Source organism: Hordeum vulgare, chromosome 6H, assembly GCF_904849725.1.
Source record: "Hordeum vulgare subsp. vulgare chromosome 6H, MorexV3_pseudomolecules_assembly, whole genome shotgun sequence".
NCBI lineage: Eukaryota > Viridiplantae > Streptophyta > Magnoliopsida > Poales > Poaceae > Hordeum > Hordeum vulgare.
In genome coordinates this window covers 465,732,860-465,751,241 of record NC_058523.1, presented here as the reverse complement: position 1 = coordinate 465,751,241, position 18,382 = coordinate 465,732,860, and the positions used below count along the sequence as shown (strand labels likewise).

The window sequence follows — 18,382 nt, the reverse complement described above, 5'->3', positions numbered from 1 at the left end:
TAGGATTTTATTAATCCTATTTGTATGATGATGGAATTGCACGGTGTATTGATGAGGTGCAACCGCACATATATATGATGTACAAGGTGGGCATGACCTCAACTATGCAGAACTAGGAGGTGGGCCTAACACACAATATGCACATAACACATATACTCAACACCCCCTCCCCCCCCCCCCGAGTCGAAGCGTCGTCGTTGCTGACGCAAAGACTTGAGTGGAACTCCTCTAAAGACGTCGTGGGCAAGCCTTTGTCATGATATCTGCAAATTGTTGGGATGTGGGAACATGGAGAACACGAACGTGGCCAAGAGTGACCTGATCCCGAACAAAATGAATATCAAGCTCAATGTGCTTGGTGCGGCGATGATGGACTGGGTTGGCGGGGAGGTAGACCGTCGAGACATTGTCGTAGTAGAACATTGTCGCCTTGGTGACCGGGCACGAGAGCTCAAGAAGAAGCTGACGAAGCCAGGAACACTCAGCGACAACATTCGTCACGGCGCGATACTCAGCCTCAGCATTGGACCGGGAGACCGTAGGCTATCGCTTGGACGACAAGATATGAGTAATGGCACAAGGAAGACACAATAACCCAAAGTGGATCACCGTGTGTCGGGGCAGCCATCCCAGTCAGCGTCGGTGTAGGCGGTGATGTCGGCGAAAGCGGAGGCGAACAACATGATGCCCAAGTCCATGGAGCCATGAACGTAGTGTAGGATCCGCTTTACAGTGGTCTAGTGAACGTCCCGAGGTGCATGCATGTGAAGACAGACTTGTTGGACGGCGTACTGGATCTATGGACGTGTCAGAGTGAGGTCCTGGAGAGCGCCAACAATAGAGCGATAGAGCGCGACATCCGAAGCAGGAGAACCATAAATGGCGGAGAGCTTGGCCTTCGTGTCGACAGGCGTGGCCGCGGGTTTGCAATTAAGCATCCTAGCACGATCAAGAAGCTCATGAGAGTACTTCCACTCATGAAGGAAGAAGCCATCAGGACGGCGAACCACCTCAACACCGAGGAAGTAGTGCAAAGGACCCAAGTCCTTGATAGCGAACTCAGCACGAAAACGATCAGTGAGCCGACTAAGAAGGCCAGGCGTGCAGGCTATCAGGATGATGTCGTCAATGTAGAGGAGCAGATATGTAGTGGCGGCGCCCTGGTGATAGACACACAGCGAGGCATCGGAGTGTGTAGAATGAAACCCCAGTTGATGAAGGAACGTCGCGATGCACTGGTACCAGGTGCGAGGAGCTTTCTTGAGCCCAAATAACAAGCGCGAAAGCACGCACACATAATCTAGAGACGTCGGATCAATAAATCTCGTAGGCTGCTGACAGAAAACCTGCTCCAGAAGGTGACCATGAAGGATGGCATTGGAGACGTCCATATGGTGTACAAGCCAGGCACGAGAGACCGCAAGCTGGAGGACGGTGCAGATCGTGTCGGGCTTGACGATCGAAGCGAAAGTGTCGGTGAAGTCGACGCCAGCATGCTGACGGAAGTCGCAAACAACCCAACGTGCCTTCTAGTGATTGAGGGTACCGTCAGGACGGAACTTGTGCTTGGAAACCCACTTCCCGGTAATCACATTAGCATGCCGGGGTCGGGGAACAAGCTGCCAAGTCCGGTTCCGCTGCAATGCGTCAAACTCCTCCTGCATCCCAGCCATCCAGAGCGGATCACGAAGAGCGGCTCGTACGGAGGACGGCAAGGGCGATGGCGTAGAGCTGGACGTCGTGCAGGTGTACTCTTTCAAAGGATACAGCGAGCTCGGCCGAAGAACGCCCGCGCGGGCATGGGTGACCGGGCCGACCGCAAAGGCCACGAGTGGGGGAGCGGGCGGGGCCGACGCTGCAGGTGCAGTGGGCGAAGCCGGCACTGCAGGTGCAGCAAGCACCCGCGTTGTATGTGACGTGGACGTAGCCGGCGGTGTGAGTGCAACCGGCAGCCGCGCTGGAGGTCCAGTCGGTGATGCCGCGGGTGGCATCGAGGATCCCGGAGTGGTGCTGGGAAGCACATCGCCCAAGCCAGAATAGGCCGCAGCCGGTGAGCCGTGGTGCGGCGCGAAACCAGGTGGCGGCCAAGGGACGCATGCGAACGGCCTGGTGAGGCGACATCAACGGCTAGTGCTGAAGAAGAAGCCGGAGGCACCTGCTGAAACGGAAACACACACTCGTCAAAGTAAACATGTCGGGATGTGAACATGCGATGGGAGATAGGATCATAGCACCGATATCCTTCGGAGTTAGGAGGATAACCAAGGAAGATGCAAGCGCTGGAGCATGGAGCAAGTTTATGAGGAGAGATGTCAACCACACTAGGGTAACAGAGGCACCCAAAAATGTGCAGACCCTCATAGCAAGGTGGCGTACCAAAGAGTAAGTGGTTCAGTGCATAGTTCCAGCAAGGACAGCAAGGCCGAAGATTGAGGAGAAGAGACGATGTAGCGAGAACATCCGGCCAGAAGCGGGGTGGCATGTGGGCATGAAAGAGGAATGTGCAGACGCAGTCGTTGAGAGTGCGAAGGACACGTTCGGCGCGACCGTTTTGCTGGAAGGTGTATGGGAAAGTGAGACAAAAAATTGTGCCATGGTGCGAAAGGAAAGAATGGAATGCGAGATTGTCGAACTCTTTTCCATTGTCAGTCTGAAGAGCAAGAATGGGACGCCCAAACTGCGTGCTGACATAGGAGTAAAAAGCCGTCAAAGTAGAGAGCACATCTGACTTTCGTCGCAAAGGAAAAGTCCACACACAATGGGAGTAATCGTCAAGGATAACAACATAATATAGGCAGCCCGAATTACTAGCAACTTGAGAGATCCACACATCACTATGGATTAACTGAAAAGGAAAAGAAGCAATGGTGGTGGAACCAGTAAACGGAAGGCGAACATGTTTGCCGACACGACACGCATGACAAGTATGATCCTCAATCTTATTACAACTGAAGCTAAAGCTCTTAAGAATATGACGGAGAGTGACGGGGTTGGGATGACCCAGACGAGCGTGCCAAAGGTCGACACCGGTGGCAAGAGCGACTGGAGCGGTGGTGGTAGAGGACTTTGGGTGGACCGAATAGAGATCCTCGTCGAGGCTATCACACCGGTGGAGTACCATCCTGGTTCGAGCGTCCTTGACACAAAAACCAAACTCGTCAAACTCAACAATCACAGGATTTTCACGAGCAAGATAGCGAACGGAAACAAGAATTTTAATGAGATTGGGTGAAACAAGAATGTTAGATAAAGACAATGGGCGTGGAAGTAGAGGGAAACAAAGTGTGCCCGATGTGAGTGATCGGGGGGGTGGAGCTGTCACCGACAGTGATACGGGTGGTGCTATTCACGGGAGAGAAGAAGGTAAGATTACCAGTACCCGCGAACATGTGAGCGGTAACCCCAGTGTCCATGTACCAATCACCACCACCGATATAGGTGTTGGGCGAAGGCGCGTTGTGCAGTGTAGCGAGGAGCGATGGGTCCCACGGTGCAGGAGGCAGTGCGGACGACGGTGGAGGAGGTGACATGGGGAAGTTGTAGGCACCGGTGAGCTGCGGTGGTGGAGGAGCGTACCCGACGTATGGCTGCGGGGCAGCGAAGTACGCGAAATCCCCCGAGGGACCAGCATCGAGTACGCGTGCACGACACCCGTCCAGGGGGTGTAGCCACCGGCCCAGGGTGGGTGGGCTACTGCTGGTGCTGATGTCGACGAGGGGCGCCACCCGCTTGTTGCAGTTGTTGCTGGCGACCGCCGCGGCGGTGCCCGTTGGTGGCCGCAGGAGGCGGCGGGGGCAGCAGCGGCGGTTGTAGCGAGGGTGCGGGGGGCGCTGCTGCTGGGAAGCAGTCGACGGTAGAGGAGGCCCGCCGCAGGTGGTGTCGGCGGCGAGAGCAACATGCATGACCCTGCTCTTCACCTGCTTCATCCGGCGTTCCTCCAGCCGAAGATAGGCCACGAACTTGGCGAAGGAGGGCTGGGTGATGAGGGAGCGATTGGTCACGGCGTTGCCGAAGTCCTCGTTGAGGTCGGCTGTCAACTTGCTGAGGAGAGTATCATCATCGATTTTTGCACCGATGTCACGGAGCTCGTCAGCAAGAGTCTTGAGTCGGAGACAGTAGTCGAAGACGGAGGAGTTGTCCTGGTGGCACCCAAAGAACTCTTGTTGCAGAAAACGCGACGTTGAAGGTGATTGTCGGTGAAGAGCCCGTTCAGCTTGGTCCAGACGGCGCATGCATCGTCTACGACCGTATGGAAGAGGTCAGGCGAGATGGTGAGGAAGAACCAATGGATGAGCATGGCGTCGATGGCGGACCACTCATGATGGGCGGGAACGAGGCTAGAGTCGACGGTGCCATCCACGTGGTCGAGGAGATTGTACTCCCAGAACACAAGGGAGAAGTAGGTCTTCCAAGCGTAGTAGGAGTCCGTCTGAGCGAGACGGACAGGAACCCGCTCATGGATGTTGAGGTTACGGATGTCGGCGGCGTCGGGTGGGTTGGCGTCAGCGAACGGGTTGGAGCCGCTTGAGGACGACATGAGGTTGGCGGCGGCGGCGCGGGAGAGTCGCGGCGGCAGCGGTAGGGATGGTGCGGCGGCGCGAGGAGGTCACGGCGACAGCAGGGGAAGGCGCGACGGCGGCGGCGGGTGAAGAGGCAACGACGGCGCGGGAGAGCCGTTGCGGCAGCGGTAGGGGTGGTGTGGCGACGGCGGCGGGCGAAGAGGCGGCGGCGGCGGCGCGGTCTGGAGAAAGTTGGTGACTGTTGGAGCAGCGGCGGTGGCGCGAGTGGGAGGAGGGATGGCGGCGGCGGCTGCAGGTGGAGCAGCGGCGGTGGCGACAGGCGGAAGCTAGGGTTGAAACCGAAAAACTGATAACATGAAATTGCACGATGTGCAACCGCACGTATATATAATGTACAAGATGGACCACGACCTCAACTATACAGAACTAGAAGATGGGTCTAATTGTCTAATACACAATATGCACATAACACATGTACTCAACACTATTAATCACTAAGCAAGGCGGATGCCTCGCATCCTTTCCGAGACACCCCTTTAGGAGCTATATATGTGTATAATCTCATCATCAATAAAGACGACTGTTTACTTTACATCTCGATTGTCTCTGGTTCACACCATGTGGACTTTGCTGAATAATTTAATTTTACCCCTCAAAAAAATATCCCTTAAAAAAACTGGTGTGAACTTTGCTGAATAAATTTAACTTTACCCCTCAAAAAATTATCCCTTAAAAAAACTGGCGTATGTGCGATCAAATAGGAAATGCCAACACCCACCTTCACGGACGATTTTAGGAGGGACAAGGAGGGGGCTAGACACCCCCTAACAAATTGATTTTTCTATTACAATAATGGTTATTGTAGCTAATATTTTTTAGTTCATATGAACTTTACCCCCTTCGTAAACAAACTTGTCCCCCTATGCTTGCATGTTGGCTTCGTCCCTGCCCACCTTCCCTTTCCCGGGTGAGTAAACCTCGTGCTGAGTTGGCCCTGAGGAAGCAAACAGCACCGAGGGATGAAGAACCCTGGCTCGCGGTGTAGATCTCCCTGTGTCAATAGGTCTGGGAGAAAACCCTGGATTCGTTCGCTGCTATCCCTCAGCCTCTGTGCTTCTCATTGACGAACTGAAAGCGATGCCCCCGCGCCGAACCCGCCCCTTCCCTCCCCGTGTTCTCCCCGTGGTGGGAGGGGATTAGTGCCAAGGCAAACTTCAAATAAAATGAGCCAGCAATTTTAAACGATTTATTCTGTGAACCAAGACAAATTATCAGGGGAAAAGCCAAATGACGCTGAAAAACAATGTTTTAGTTGAAAGCAAACAAGATAAAAGCACGACCACATAAGGTAGTAAAATTACAATTGCACTGAGTACCCACCAAATTCACACTTAATTTCTGCAAGACAGGGACGATTTGCTAAACAGCACCCGCTGCGACAAGGATACAAGTGGCTTAACAAAAATCCAAGCTCCAGAAACATAAACCACCCCATCTCATATTCTTAACCAGGAGTTATCACTAATAGCGCTAAAGTACGACAACCATGAAGTAACTTTGCCCCTGGCCATGATCATCTTAGTGACCATACTTCTGGAACTCCCACTCGCTGTTGTCTGCAATGCAAAATGGAAAGCGTCAGGATAGCAAACAGGCATACATAGGATAGCAACAATGATGCTGGGGAGAATCGATAGGGCTACAAACCTAGAGGGCACACTTGACGGGTCTTGAGCCAACGGCTGATGCAGTGGAAGTGGAATGCATGGTTGCAAACTCCTGAGAAAATACAAACAGGTCATTAACTCAGTTTATATCAAGTCCTTATCCACATTGTCTCCTTGCAACATGTAATATGAAAATTCACTAGTATATATGTACATAATGTTGGACCAAATGAGTAATAAGAAACTGATGCAGTCAAAATGCAGACTGGTATCATAAAAAAGAAACAGTCCACACAAGAAAATCAAGAAACTACGTATCAACTAATGATCTATCATATGCAATATTCTTCAAAAAAAACAGCTTCTGATATAAAATACAGATCACTAGTAGGCAGTTCAGTCCTAAACACGATGATACAGGAAAGAACTTCTGATCAACTTTCTACAACACCTGATTCATGTATTGACATTGTTCATGTCTGTGGGAATTGGTAGGTACTCCCTCTGTAAAGAACTATAAGAGCATTTACATCACTACTTTAGTGATCTAAACGCTCTTATATTTCTTCACGGAGGGAACCCAACTCAACTGGCCATTAACGATATACATGGAGGCTGTGAAGTCCAGGCTACCAATCAACATTCTAATCACTAGACCTTTGAAGTTTAAACCAAATGTCATGTTATAACTTCAAGGCATAACTAGAAGTGAACAATTATAGATGATTAATTCAGAAGGAAAGTCAATCGCTTATCTTGTCAAATGCACAGTAGCATCTTCCTACTGCAACCAACAGATGCTATACCTTAATATTAGAAATGCCTTACACTATACCTGAATATAAGAAATGCCTTACACTATATACCGGAAGATCATGGAAACTATTAGGTCTTATATTTTCAAATGGAGGGAGAACTAAGTGCAATTAAGAACATAGATTAAACCAAACATTGTGCGGACTTCTCTAAATTGATTTTAGCCTACAAAGAAGTGATGAAGGAATGACGGTCATTGTCCACCTCCAAAGTAAACTCAAGTCCTAAGGAGAACAGTATGGATATCAGAATGCAGAATATAAGATGGTAGGTTGAACTATGAGCTTAGTACACCAGATCAGAACTCAAAGAGTAAAACAATAATACAAAAGTGACGATAGATAAGCACTAGGCTGCTGAGCTTGATGTTAGGACTAGCAACTCCTTATCAAGCAACAAAACCTCCCCAACACAATCTAATTGCGGTTATAAACAGTGCAGAATAACAAGTTAACAAATAAGCATCAGCTGTAACTTCAGCTCAGCCAGATAAGGGGAACCATCATTGCATGTACATAACACATTACCCAGCTTCACGCCACAGTGCCAAATAAGTAGATCCCCTTCCAGGGAAACCACGTAAACCTATTCCCAAGGCCATATAGTTTGTAGTACACTTAACAAGTCTCGCATTAGACAAGCAATATTGAGCAAATAGGGTCTTTGTATAGTGCAAATAATTACTAACACAGCACCACAAACCGACCAAAATATATATTACTCCCTCCATCCCATATTAATTGTCGCTCAAACGGATGTATCTAGATGTAACAGATCAACAAAAAACTATCACCAGGCATCAGCAAACAGCATACAAAATTCTCCAATAGCTCAATCGATGAAACCCCTAATAAAGCCAAGACAGACTTGGAAACTTGCCAAGACTTCAACCACGGGCACATAAAAACACACCAATATTCACAGCATGACCAATACGAGATTGAGCAGCTATCAATACTCAAATAACCCTTCATTAAGAATGACAACTACGGCAACTGCAAGATTATATACAATAGTAGGGGAATGGCAACATTATACGGCAGGAAACAGTAGAAGCAAGGTAAGAAGATCTGCATCGTACCCCAAGCGACGGTGCACTCCTCGCTGGTGGCGCTGGCCTGGTTCGCCTGGCACTCGATGCCTGCACACACACACACACACACGCACGCACGCACAAACATCACAGGTCAGATTTCACACCTGAATCCCTAGAACCATCGAAACAAAATCGAAGCGATGCGGCGGGTGCTCACAGAGGTCCATGATGTGGTTGCGGCAGATGGCGCAGTTGTCGACCACGATGTCTGCGCGCAACACGGAGAAATCGAGGTCAGAATCGCATCGGGTCAGGCGGAAATCAAGCGAACGAGAGAGGAGCGGGAAAGCGAGCGGGAAAGCGAGCGGGCGAGAATAGGTTACCCCAGGCCCAGAGCGCGACGGCGTTCCACTTTTTGATCTCGAAGCGCTTGCCCTTCTTGCAGCCGGCGCCGGCGCAGGAGGAGGAGGGGGCGCCGGGGGCCACGGCCACGGCGACGTCGCCCTGGTCCATCGCGAGCGAACCTGTCGACGGGCGAGCGAACCCTAGGGGAGCGGAGGGCAGGAAGAGGATCGGAGGAGGCACGGCTAAACGGGAGACCGGAACAGAGCCTTCGCCCTTGATGAAGGGAACGGGGCCAATAAAAAGAGGCACGCGAGAGGTAAAGGCCTGGCCGTGCGTGGGCTGCCTAGGTTTGCATTGTCGGACACGGCTTAGAGTCTTAGCCTGACTCTTTTCTTTTCACGGTTTATGGGCCGATTCGTTTTATTAAAAGCAGTTTTTTTTTTTGCGACGGGCCTAGAATTGCACTTTCAGTCTCCTATCGGCGCAAAATCTGATGCTGGCCCTTTTAAATTTTTTTTGCCAAATTTCACAAGATGTTATACCTTTGCATAAACCACTATAATTCGTAGCATTTTTTTTAAATTGAGACAAAAGTTTTGCCTCATCTCATTAATAAAGGAGAAGTATAGTTGTACGGTTAATTTACGGAAAACAAGGCGAAAACGGGCACAACAATCCACACATGGCCACATCGACCGACCTCGCTACCCATGTGAAGACACACACACGTCGTACAAAGGCAAAGCATTGTCCAGGTTGTCATCCACCGGCATCATCATGGCTCCTCCGCGAGTCAGTGACTCCGACTTCACCTTCGATGACCACCAACGAAGCCCTCGCCGCAACAGACGTTGGAACCCATGTCGGCTCATGCCAAACAATCGAACACCCGTGTGAAGGCCAGCTCCGACTTGAGCGACGAGCCAAGCAGGAGAAAATCGTCGAGCTTGTGTCGACCAGGCCCCGACAACCGAAGACCAATCCCTTGTCATGAGAGGCTCCTTCTCCACATCTCCGACTCCAGAAAAACATGGTGAGATGCATAAGGACCCCTCGAACACGTCAGAAGACACTGGCTACCAAAACTCAACAGTAGACGAGGTCCGCTCGCAGCCGCCATCGTCGCCAAACAGGAGACCACGCCACACAAAACCAAGGTCGTCGCCCCACATCCACGCACCAAACAACAGTAGATTTCACAAACCAAACTCCAAAACGATGCGCCCCTATCGCCAGCTCATGCTCTCGTGTCCATTTGGTAGTGGACAGTTGGTCTGTATACATCAGTTGGTGTACACAAATATATAAATAACGCTGTAACTTAATATAAGACCTTTTATACTGTCACGAACCCTCAAAATGTCTTGCAAAAAGTTATTAGATGATACCCCGATTGTTACGATCTTGCGGATATGGTTTGCGATATTTTAGCGAGTTTCGATTGTATGCAAGTATGTTAAGATAAGCTGGCAAGTAAAATCGCATGCAACTATGCTCACGCCAAGAGCAAATTCGTGTGATTGTCAACAGGCGGGAAGAACGATTTCAGTAAAACCTATGCAGCTATGCTTACTCGGAGCTGCAGTATGTGATAAATTATCAGGAATTCAGGATTGTGATCGGTACCCCCAAAATTTATTGATACTGGGACTTCCAGTATCGACTACAGGCATTGTATGCCTCCAGTACATTGTTTTTTCTCCAAGCTTACGAAGTATCTCCGCTCAATATCAAGACTAAACTCTGTTGCTTGCGCTGGTATATATGAGTTTTCGCCTATCTCAAAAACTGTAATCTACACCTACTACGTAGATATGATCCCCGTCATGGTGTCTGACTCAAGGACCGACTATAACTTCAAGAGAAAGTAACAGTTTTGGAGTCTGGGCTCTGGGTACTGAAGATCAATCAAGACTGTCTGGACTGCTCTGGTTCTTGACTCAACTTGGTGGCGAACTTCAGATATCAGAACTGCGCACTTCATCGGGTTCACTCTGGTCATGTCCGGTTGAGATTCCTGAACACAAAGTAACCGACACTGCCAATTGTCAGGATTATCAACGGGCAGATGGCCATGTCGATTCCTTCCTGGATACGGTTCCTGCTCGTGGTGTTTCCTTGGCGGGTCAAGACCAAATGCTCATGAAGCAGGTTAGTGAGGTTGTCGAGCTGATGTATTACTTGGCGCTGACCTCTTGATAAGACCATGATCTGCTCAGGAAAAAAACCATCCAACAAAGTAAAACACCAAGATTTGTACACAATAATGTGTAGCATTAAAGAGCAAAAGATTAAATAGCATAACCAGCATTCATGTATTTAAAGTATTTTGCGTTGAACTTTCCACGAGTATCCAACCAAGAGGGTTCAGATTGTGTATGCCAACAAAATTATACAAGTCAGGAATATAAATCCAATGACCCTTCGCTACACTCTGGCATTTACACTCTAAAGCCTGATCCAGCATTCATGTTACATCTACAATTTGCTGGCTATGCTATGTCACTATCTATTACTCCCTCCGTTCTTAAATATAAGTCTTTTTAGAGATTCCAATATAGACCACATAGGCACATACGGAGCAAAATTAGTGAATCCACACTCTAAAATGCGCCTATATACCGTATGTAGTCCGTATTTAATAAATCTCTAAAAGTACTTATATTTAGAAACGGAGGGAGTACTATAACTCTTGAGTTTCTTCATGTCGATTTGGTAGACACAGGTTCATTACTTCATTTAGGTTGGGTTTCCAAGTAATCAAACTGATTTGGGCCAACCCATGGCAACCGTTACACTGTGTTACTGTTGTTAAAAGCTGATGAAGTCTCGCTGACTCTCAATCCATTCCAAATCATGGATCTGAATAAAATTAATATAACACAACTTATTTCCACAAGTCAGACATGGTTCTACATCTACCTCCCAACAAATTCTCAAAAAGTGTAGGTCCAAATAATGCTGCAACATATCCTCGAAGATTGAGAGAATCTATCAACCTAATTCAATTTCCAACTATTAGCGAGGTTTGAATTCTGACGCCAAATCTGATCATTGCTTAACAGTAGCCAATTATCATAATTCAAAAATTTATTTCGAAGAGAAGACTACTAGGTTGTATCATCTATGGATTCAGAAGTACCTTGAGTGAACTTTCAAATAGAGCTAAAACAAAAGGTAAAACTGGGGAAAGGGTAGTCAGATAAACAGAGGGTAACAACAGTAAGATACCTCTTCCGTCAATGGAGACTCTTTTGAAAGTTGGTTTGATGATGATGAGTGAGGTATAAGGGTGCCATTACCCAACTGAGAAACAAAGAGATTGGTAGGTGCGGAACCATTACGAGTATCACTTGGAGGAGCTAAATTTTGCTGACTTGGTGAAGATTTTATCAGTGTAAATTTTGAGTTAAGATCTTCAACCCGACAGGTAAACTCATCCATCCTCTCATTCAATGTCGATATCTGTTCTGACAGCTGGTTGATTGCACCCTATGCAAGAGAACAAGTGACAGAACAAGAATAATTTGAACATCAGCACTTGCGCATGTCAAAATATCATGACAGAACAAGTTCGAAATAGATGGCTTGTTATAGCACCACATAAGAATGAAGTATGCTGGAATGGTCACCTGGTTGATCGCAGGAGGTTCAGGGGTTCGCCGACTGCCAAACCTTCTGTTGCTTTCTGTCAGTTTATTCAATTTCACCATACTTTTATCTCCGTGTGTTGAATACGAATGAGATAGCCCACTGAAAGTTTTCCACGAGAGAATGTCAGCCACATTCAGGTTCCAAGATTTCAACAAATCAATCAATCAATTACAGGAGATGAAACTAGGAACAGATGACACCAAGAAGTCAAGAAACCTTTTCATAAGTTCGTTTCTCCTATCAGCAGAGGCCCGGGAAAAAGCTTCTTTTGGACTTGAAACCAGCTCATCATCAATGCTGAGCTTTGTCCTCAAATCATCTGGTAATGCCTGAACATCATCTTGTCACATACCACCGCAAAACTGAGCAGTATAGCTAGCATTAAGGTGAAAGATTTACTGTGTAAAATACATACCATAACATCATTCATCAGCTTCTCCAGTTGAATTTGTTCAATATACGTGCGCGGGATATAAGAACCATCCAAACCTAACTGCTCCGCTACAAATTTGACATAAAGTCTATCTCTACCTTGCACCTTAATAAAAGAGAAGCAAGGTAAGAAAGTTCTTAACAAGTTGCAGGCTCAAAGAGAATGACGAGTGTAGTAGTCAAAATATGCGCAAGTCAAAATCATATCGACAGAAATGCTCACCTGTATATACCTTCGGCTAAGTTGCTCCAGCCAGTCAATTTTAACAGTAGCCTTGCCATCAGAAAACACACGACTGCTTCTCTTCAGTATAGCTGCTATAGTATATCCCAACGCCATCAAACCACCAAGAAGACGAACACTGACTTCAAAAGTAATCCTTGGTGATATGATAAAAGGATTATCAGTCACCCACTCCTTCAAATAATCAAAAAATACAAGTTAGTTAGCAAACAAGAAGGCCTAAAGTAGTGCACATAGGGTAAGATAACAAAGGGTATATTCCCTCCATTCTAGTAGAATATAAGCTGCATCAGTTTTCATGCAAGTCAAACTTATGTATGTCTGACCAAGGTTATAGAATAAAATACAAACATCTACAATACAATACAAAAGAAATAAACCATGAAGATACTTTCTATGATGGATCTAATGAAACAAATTTGGTATTGTAGATGATACTTTCCAAAAAATTTGGTCAAACTTACACATGTTTAACTTTTAAAAAAACTATACACATTATATTTTGGATTGGAGGGATTATATCTTAGTAATTCAGCTAACTACTGCGGTAGAGGATACTATAAGTTTGCAGAGAAGATCCAGTAAAATGTATGGAGTTAAGAATTTGCATGTGAATATAAAAGGGGAATATAGTTAAGAATTGGCTGGTCTTTAAAAAAAAATGGCCCGCTACACAAGCAGGCTTTGTCTTTATGAACTGCGGGTGCTTAAACAGCTAAATTTGAATATTCTAGCAAGGAGAAGATTCCTGTAAACCATACATATGTACTAGGGAAGCAACTAAATAACTAAGAATGGATGACATGAAGAAGCCAAAATGTAATACTTATTTCAGAACCCCAACAATACCCTTTGGTACCTACAGTCATGAAAAACGGCATACCTCAAACATCAGGTTATATTTCCCTTCTCTATTCCGCATTCTCAAATAAGATTGGCATGCTTCTGGATCTTCACCCGGTGGAAGTAAATATATGTCATAGGTTTCTTCATTGCTTTCTGTTTGATCTTCACCAAGAGCAGCTTTGATTTGATCAGGTGTTAGAGACCGTGGTGACTGACAGTAGACATCCAAGAGTCAGGTCATCTTGCTAAACCACAAGATACTTATTTCTTATTAAAGCTATGGCATTTCTGAAGAAATCCGCACTCAGCCATCTTGTAACCAGAAAATCCAATTTACTTTGACATGGATGACAAAAGGATTGTAAATAATTAAGGAAGACTTACCTTCAGGATGTACATAGGATTCTGGAACCCTGAGAAAGGGTTGAACTTGTTGATAATTCGTATGTGCGCTGTCTTCAAATCCGGCTCAATGAAAGCCTTGTACATTGGATAAACCTGAAAGTACCATCTTCCAACATGTTAAACCATTGGCATGGCTGAAGAAAATACTACGCATGCATATATAAACCCATAAACCGCTGGTGGGCTTTTCTATAATGACCTTTTATGGAAGCAAGAAAACACAAGGAAAGAGCAGATATAGATTCAAGTTCAAAAGGTCAAGCAACCGTTTCTGAGATCTGGTGGATTATTTCCTCAGGCTCCTGGCCAGCTCGTTGTATGTCCCTTAGGACTCTCTTCACCAGGTCAAAATGAACACCACCAGTGACAGAAACACGCAGATCCAGTATTGGCCGTAACTTATCACTCAGTGCATATATACCTTCAATAATAACAATCCTGGAGCTAGGGACATCAACTGTTCTGTTGGCCATAAGAAAAAAATATAGTTAGATAAGATTAATCATGGTGAAATATGAGCATAATGGGCTGTTTGGTTCCTAGCCACACTTTGTCAGACCTCAAGTTAGGCAAGCTTGACCAAGTTAGGTGTGTATTTGGTTCTAGCTACACCTAACAGAACATTCCTTTGGTGAGCAATAAGCCCCACATGTCATACACACAAAAAGTGCGGCAAGATTCCCTAAGGCAAGCCAAAATGTGGCTAAGAATTTGAGCATTTCAAGTAATGCAAGTGTTGTGGCAACATGTGGGAAAGTTAGTCACCAACCAAACATGCCCTTAGGTTAATTTATTGTAAAGATGGCAAACTTTTTGAGCACCTCAAGTAAGGCAAGTGTGGCAAGAAAAATCTAGTGCAATAATGTAACGATGGCAAATGATGATGCAAGAATGTTTCTACCTGTATCCAGTCCGGCAACTCGTCTTGAAATCATATATTGGAACCTGAACGGACCTTCCTTCCTTCAGACCATGAATATTTTCCAACAGTGTGTCATAGTCTGTTAGACGTGGATCTGACAAAAAATTACAAATACAAACATCAGTTACTCTAGTTAGCACTTAGCACCACCACTGCCTCGATGAATACAGTTTTGCAAAAACTTACTAATGCTTCCATTATATTAAATCATATGCAATAGTTAAGTTATTGTTACTGCAGAGACATGTGGTTCCAGGTAAAGAACCATAAGATAATGCACAGATTATGTACTGTAAATTATACATATTTCTTATTACATGAATCTTGCTATTATAAAAGAAGTAGTCATCCAGATAAGTTGGGTTACCATCAAAATTGCCATCAACTATGCGACTTGCATCATTGTAGTTGTCCATTGATATCACAGCAACACTGGGCATGAAATTGAGGACCTTCTCGGTAAACACCGTCTTACCAGCCCCAGAGGGGCCAGCAACTCCCACAAATATTATCCCTTCATTGTTCTGCACCAGGAGCTGGATGGCGCGGATCATGACAAAGAAGCCTTTCTCAAAAGACAGTGGCTCTGGAAAGGGGACGATCTCATAGCGGCTTGTGTCCTTCCTTTTCACCAGCTGCACCTGGTCTCGCAGAAGGCCATTCCGCTTCCTTGGCGACTCGGACAGGGAATCACTACGCTCCATTCAAAAGAAGTCTCCAAGACAACTTTAACCTGCAACAAAGAACCTTAAGTATCAAGAGTCAACAATGAGATGCTGAAAGAAATGTTGTGTACCAGAACATAATAAAGGAACTGTAACTGAAATCATCACGTCTCTGGGATTGCTGAATTTCTCACCGTCCCGACAATTGTGCAACTGAAATCTATCAAGAGACAGACAGGACACAGTTAACTAGTCTACTGGTAATCCTTTGCGCACAGGTGAGGGACGACACGAGCACAGCTAACAAGGGACAGGCAGTACATGGACCTTGCAGCCGAACTCTATTACGGGACAGACAGGAGAGGGACCTTGCAACTAGAGGGGGGATGGGCTTCGGGGCCCCGTGCAGGTTACATCAAGGTACTGAAACTTTCCACGTGAATTGTCGTCCACTGAATGACAAGGTACCCAACTCTCGCAGATGGGTAACTAACCTACTACTACCAAACAAACCCGCGAGTAATCCAGGCATGAACCCGCCGCAGAGCTGCAGGGGCGGGCGGGCGGGCCTTAACGTGGGGCGTGTGGGTTCAGTTCCACAAGAATAATTTGAAGGGGCGTGGGGAGGAGCCCACGCTCGAGGAGTCCGTCCCGGGAACCAACCGCGCCGTCCTGTGGGGAGGAGGAGAACCGCGGCGCAATGGGGCGAGGCCGCGATTTTGGCGGCGGCGGCGGGAGGAGAAGCGGGGAGGCCGGAGACGATCGGGAAAATGAGGAGGGTATCTCACCGGAGGGGCGGAGGCGGGGGAGAAGGGCTCCGGTCGCCCCTGTTCTCCGTGTCAGGCGCCGCTGCTCGGCTTCGATCGAGTAGGAGAAGCTGGAGGAAGGAAGGGAGGGGAGGGGGGAGGGGTGTTTTTGGCAGCTGGATGGGAGTTTCGGATCCGGAGCCTGTTTTTTGGGGGCAGAAAGAATGAGAAAAAAACGGGTAGACGATTTCTTTCTAGGTTTCCGTGATTTGTTTCCGCAATCCAGAGAGGAATAGTTTCCTGCCTTTTTTTGCTGCTTCGTTTGTGCTCCTTTAGGGCTCCGCGCAGGCTGGTTTCTATATATGCACTTGATATTTTTGAAGCCTCACAGCGTATGCCAGGCGTCGAACATCAATGGAAATTTTTGTCATGATTGCCGGATATCGCCTGTCCTCGTCTTGCTCCATACACCATCACAGAAATTGCACACGCATGATATTAGAAGTACCTTCCCCATTCATATTATTTGTCTTAGATTTATCTAGATACAAATATAATTAAACATGTTTAAACACATTTAATGTTAGATATATCCGTACGTATACAAATCCAAAATAGGTAATAATATATCGGAGCGAGTATTTTATTTTTATGAATGACATTATTCAAAATATTTTATGTGAGAACTTTCGATTTATTCATCTTTAATCATGATACTACTTTTTCTACAGTTTATCATTATGCAACTTAGGTGGCGAGACCGGGATTAAACTCTTCTATAGTGGCACCACCTTAATATATTCCCTCCATTCAATAATGTAGTGCACGTAGAATTTTTTTAAAGTCAAATTTTACAAACTTTAATCAAGTTTATGGAGAAAATTATGTGTATCTACAACAACAAATATGTAAAAATATAAAATTACATCTTACGATGAATCTAATGATATATGTTTGACATTTTAAATGAAAATATTTTTCTTCACAAACTTGATCAAAATTTGTGAGGTTTGACTTTAACAAAAAATTGCATGCACTACATTATGAAATGGACATATTCCTATGAGCTTGGGGGGAGAGGGCCACGTAGGTACACATGAAGCCCCGCCACTGGATAACGGGGAAGAAATAACCAACTTCCTTCGAAAAGAATTCTAGACAACTAACTCAACTCTTGTAGATGACATATAATTGCATATGTTTGTGAAAATATATGCAAAATCTTGTGGTACAATATGAAATTGTTGAACAAAGTTGAAAATATATATTAATAATCAAGTCAGACGAATGAAATATCAAACTTTGTCTTACCGGGATATCCTTGAGGGTTATGAAAAGATTATTTGTCGTGAGTGTTATGTAAGAGAGTGGCACATGGAGTGATTATGAAGAAAGCAACACCATGAGAGATGATAATAAAGGGGGCGCTATTTTCTTGTATGCTATTAAGCTAAGATGCATCGACCAAAAACTATCAAACTTGCACAATTTGATTAAAAAAAACGATGTGCATTGAAGCATATATGGTCACGACTACACTTGTTGCCATAAGTGTATGCAAACAATTTTTAGTTAAAAAGGCAACGAAAACGACAAATGTTACGTGAAGCGATAAGCCGGTCGTGATGCCTTTCCAGATAGATTTATATGTGGTATGCCGTGTGGTGGATGTGATCACATTCATGAGAAGTAAATTTCAAACCTACTCATCAACAAATCCAGACCATTCAGGTTGGCTTCTTTGGGCGTTGTCATTTAAAAGAATAGCTTTACAATTTTGTTTTTGGATCATTATCTTTTAACTTCCAGTAGAAATCTTGTGTTTTTTTTTATCAAAATCAACTAGCAGTCTACAGTCTAAAATACATATAAATTTCATCGATATAACTTATATGTAACTTCAATAAGTTGTAAATAGGACAACCCTCAACATGCACAAAAATCTCGATGTAGCATGGGTGGCACCAGAATTTTGGCCACATTTGGACCGATGTCAGATTTGTATTTCCCCATGTTCACATGGATAATATTTTGCACTATGAGGAACATGGTAGTATTATATTTTTCTAATGAGTTGATGCTCA

General features: G+C 45.7%; 2 protein-coding genes across 4 annotated transcripts; both read right to left on the bottom strand.

The window, feature by feature from the left end:
- Positions 1–5,808: 5,808 nt before the first annotated feature.
- Positions 5,809–8,652, bottom strand: LOC123402745 (E3 ubiquitin-protein ligase RBX1-like). The gene is made up of 5 exons (XM_045096695.1): positions 8,423–8,652; positions 8,257–8,307; positions 8,085–8,144; positions 6,228–6,299; positions 5,809–6,136 (listed from the first exon to the last, which is right to left on the bottom strand). Exons 1-5 carry the CDS (start codon positions 8,550–8,552, stop codon positions 6,099–6,101), a joined length of 351 nt encoding a protein of 116 aa, XP_044952630.1. The 5' UTR covers positions 8,553–8,652; the 3' UTR covers positions 5,809–6,098.
- Positions 8,653–9,927: 1,275 nt separating this feature from the next.
- Positions 9,928–16,634, bottom strand: LOC123402281 (inorganic pyrophosphatase TTM1-like). 3 transcript variants are annotated; one of them, XM_045096183.1, is made up of 12 exons: positions 16,341–16,634; positions 15,255–15,634; positions 14,867–14,981; positions 14,232–14,427; positions 13,945–14,058; positions 13,598–13,771; positions 12,694–12,888; positions 12,454–12,576; positions 12,255–12,367; positions 12,017–12,137; positions 11,616–11,876; positions 9,928–10,595 (listed from the first exon to the last, which is right to left on the bottom strand). In XM_045096183.1, exons 2-12 carry the CDS (start codon positions 15,589–15,591, stop codon positions 10,383–10,385), a joined length of 1,962 nt encoding a protein of 653 aa, XP_044952118.1. In that variant the 5' UTR covers positions 15,592–15,634; positions 16,341–16,634; the 3' UTR covers positions 9,928–10,382. The 3 variants fall into 3 exon arrangements, with proteins under 3 accessions (XP_044952118.1, XP_044952117.1, XP_044952119.1); XM_045096182.1 differs by having other exon boundaries at positions 15,255–15,620; XM_045096184.1 differs by lacking the exon at positions 16,341–16,634 and adding an exon at positions 15,747–15,883 and having other exon boundaries at positions 15,255–15,620.
- Positions 16,635–18,382: the final 1,748 nt, after the last annotated feature.

Excerpts from the sequence above, each read along its gene's own strand:
- LOC123402745 (XM_045096695.1), bottom strand. The coding sequence starts at position 8,552 with ATGGACCAGGGCGACGTCGCCGTGGCCGTGGCCCCCGGCGCCCCCTCC. Across the intron at positions 6,300-8,084 it reads GGAGTGCACCGTCGCTTGGG|GAGTTTGCAACCATGCATTC; the intron begins GTACGATGCAGA and ends GTATTTTCTCAG. Across the intron at positions 6,137-6,227 it reads CCGTCAAGTGTGCCCTCTAG|ACAACAGCGAGTGGGAGTTC; the intron begins GTTTGTAGCCCT and ends TTTGCATTGCAG.
- LOC123402281 (XM_045096183.1), bottom strand. The coding sequence starts at position 15,591 with ATGGAGCGTAGTGATTCCCTGTCCGAGTCGCCAAGGAAGCGGAATGGC. Across the intron at positions 14,059-14,231 it reads TCCACCAGATCTCAGAAACG|GTTTATCCAATGTACAAGGC; the intron begins GTTGCTTGACCT and ends TGGTACTTTCAG. Across the intron at positions 13,772-13,944 it reads ATCCTATGTACATCCTGAAG|TCACCACGGTCTCTAACACC; the intron begins GTAAGTCTTCCT and ends GTCTACTGTCAG.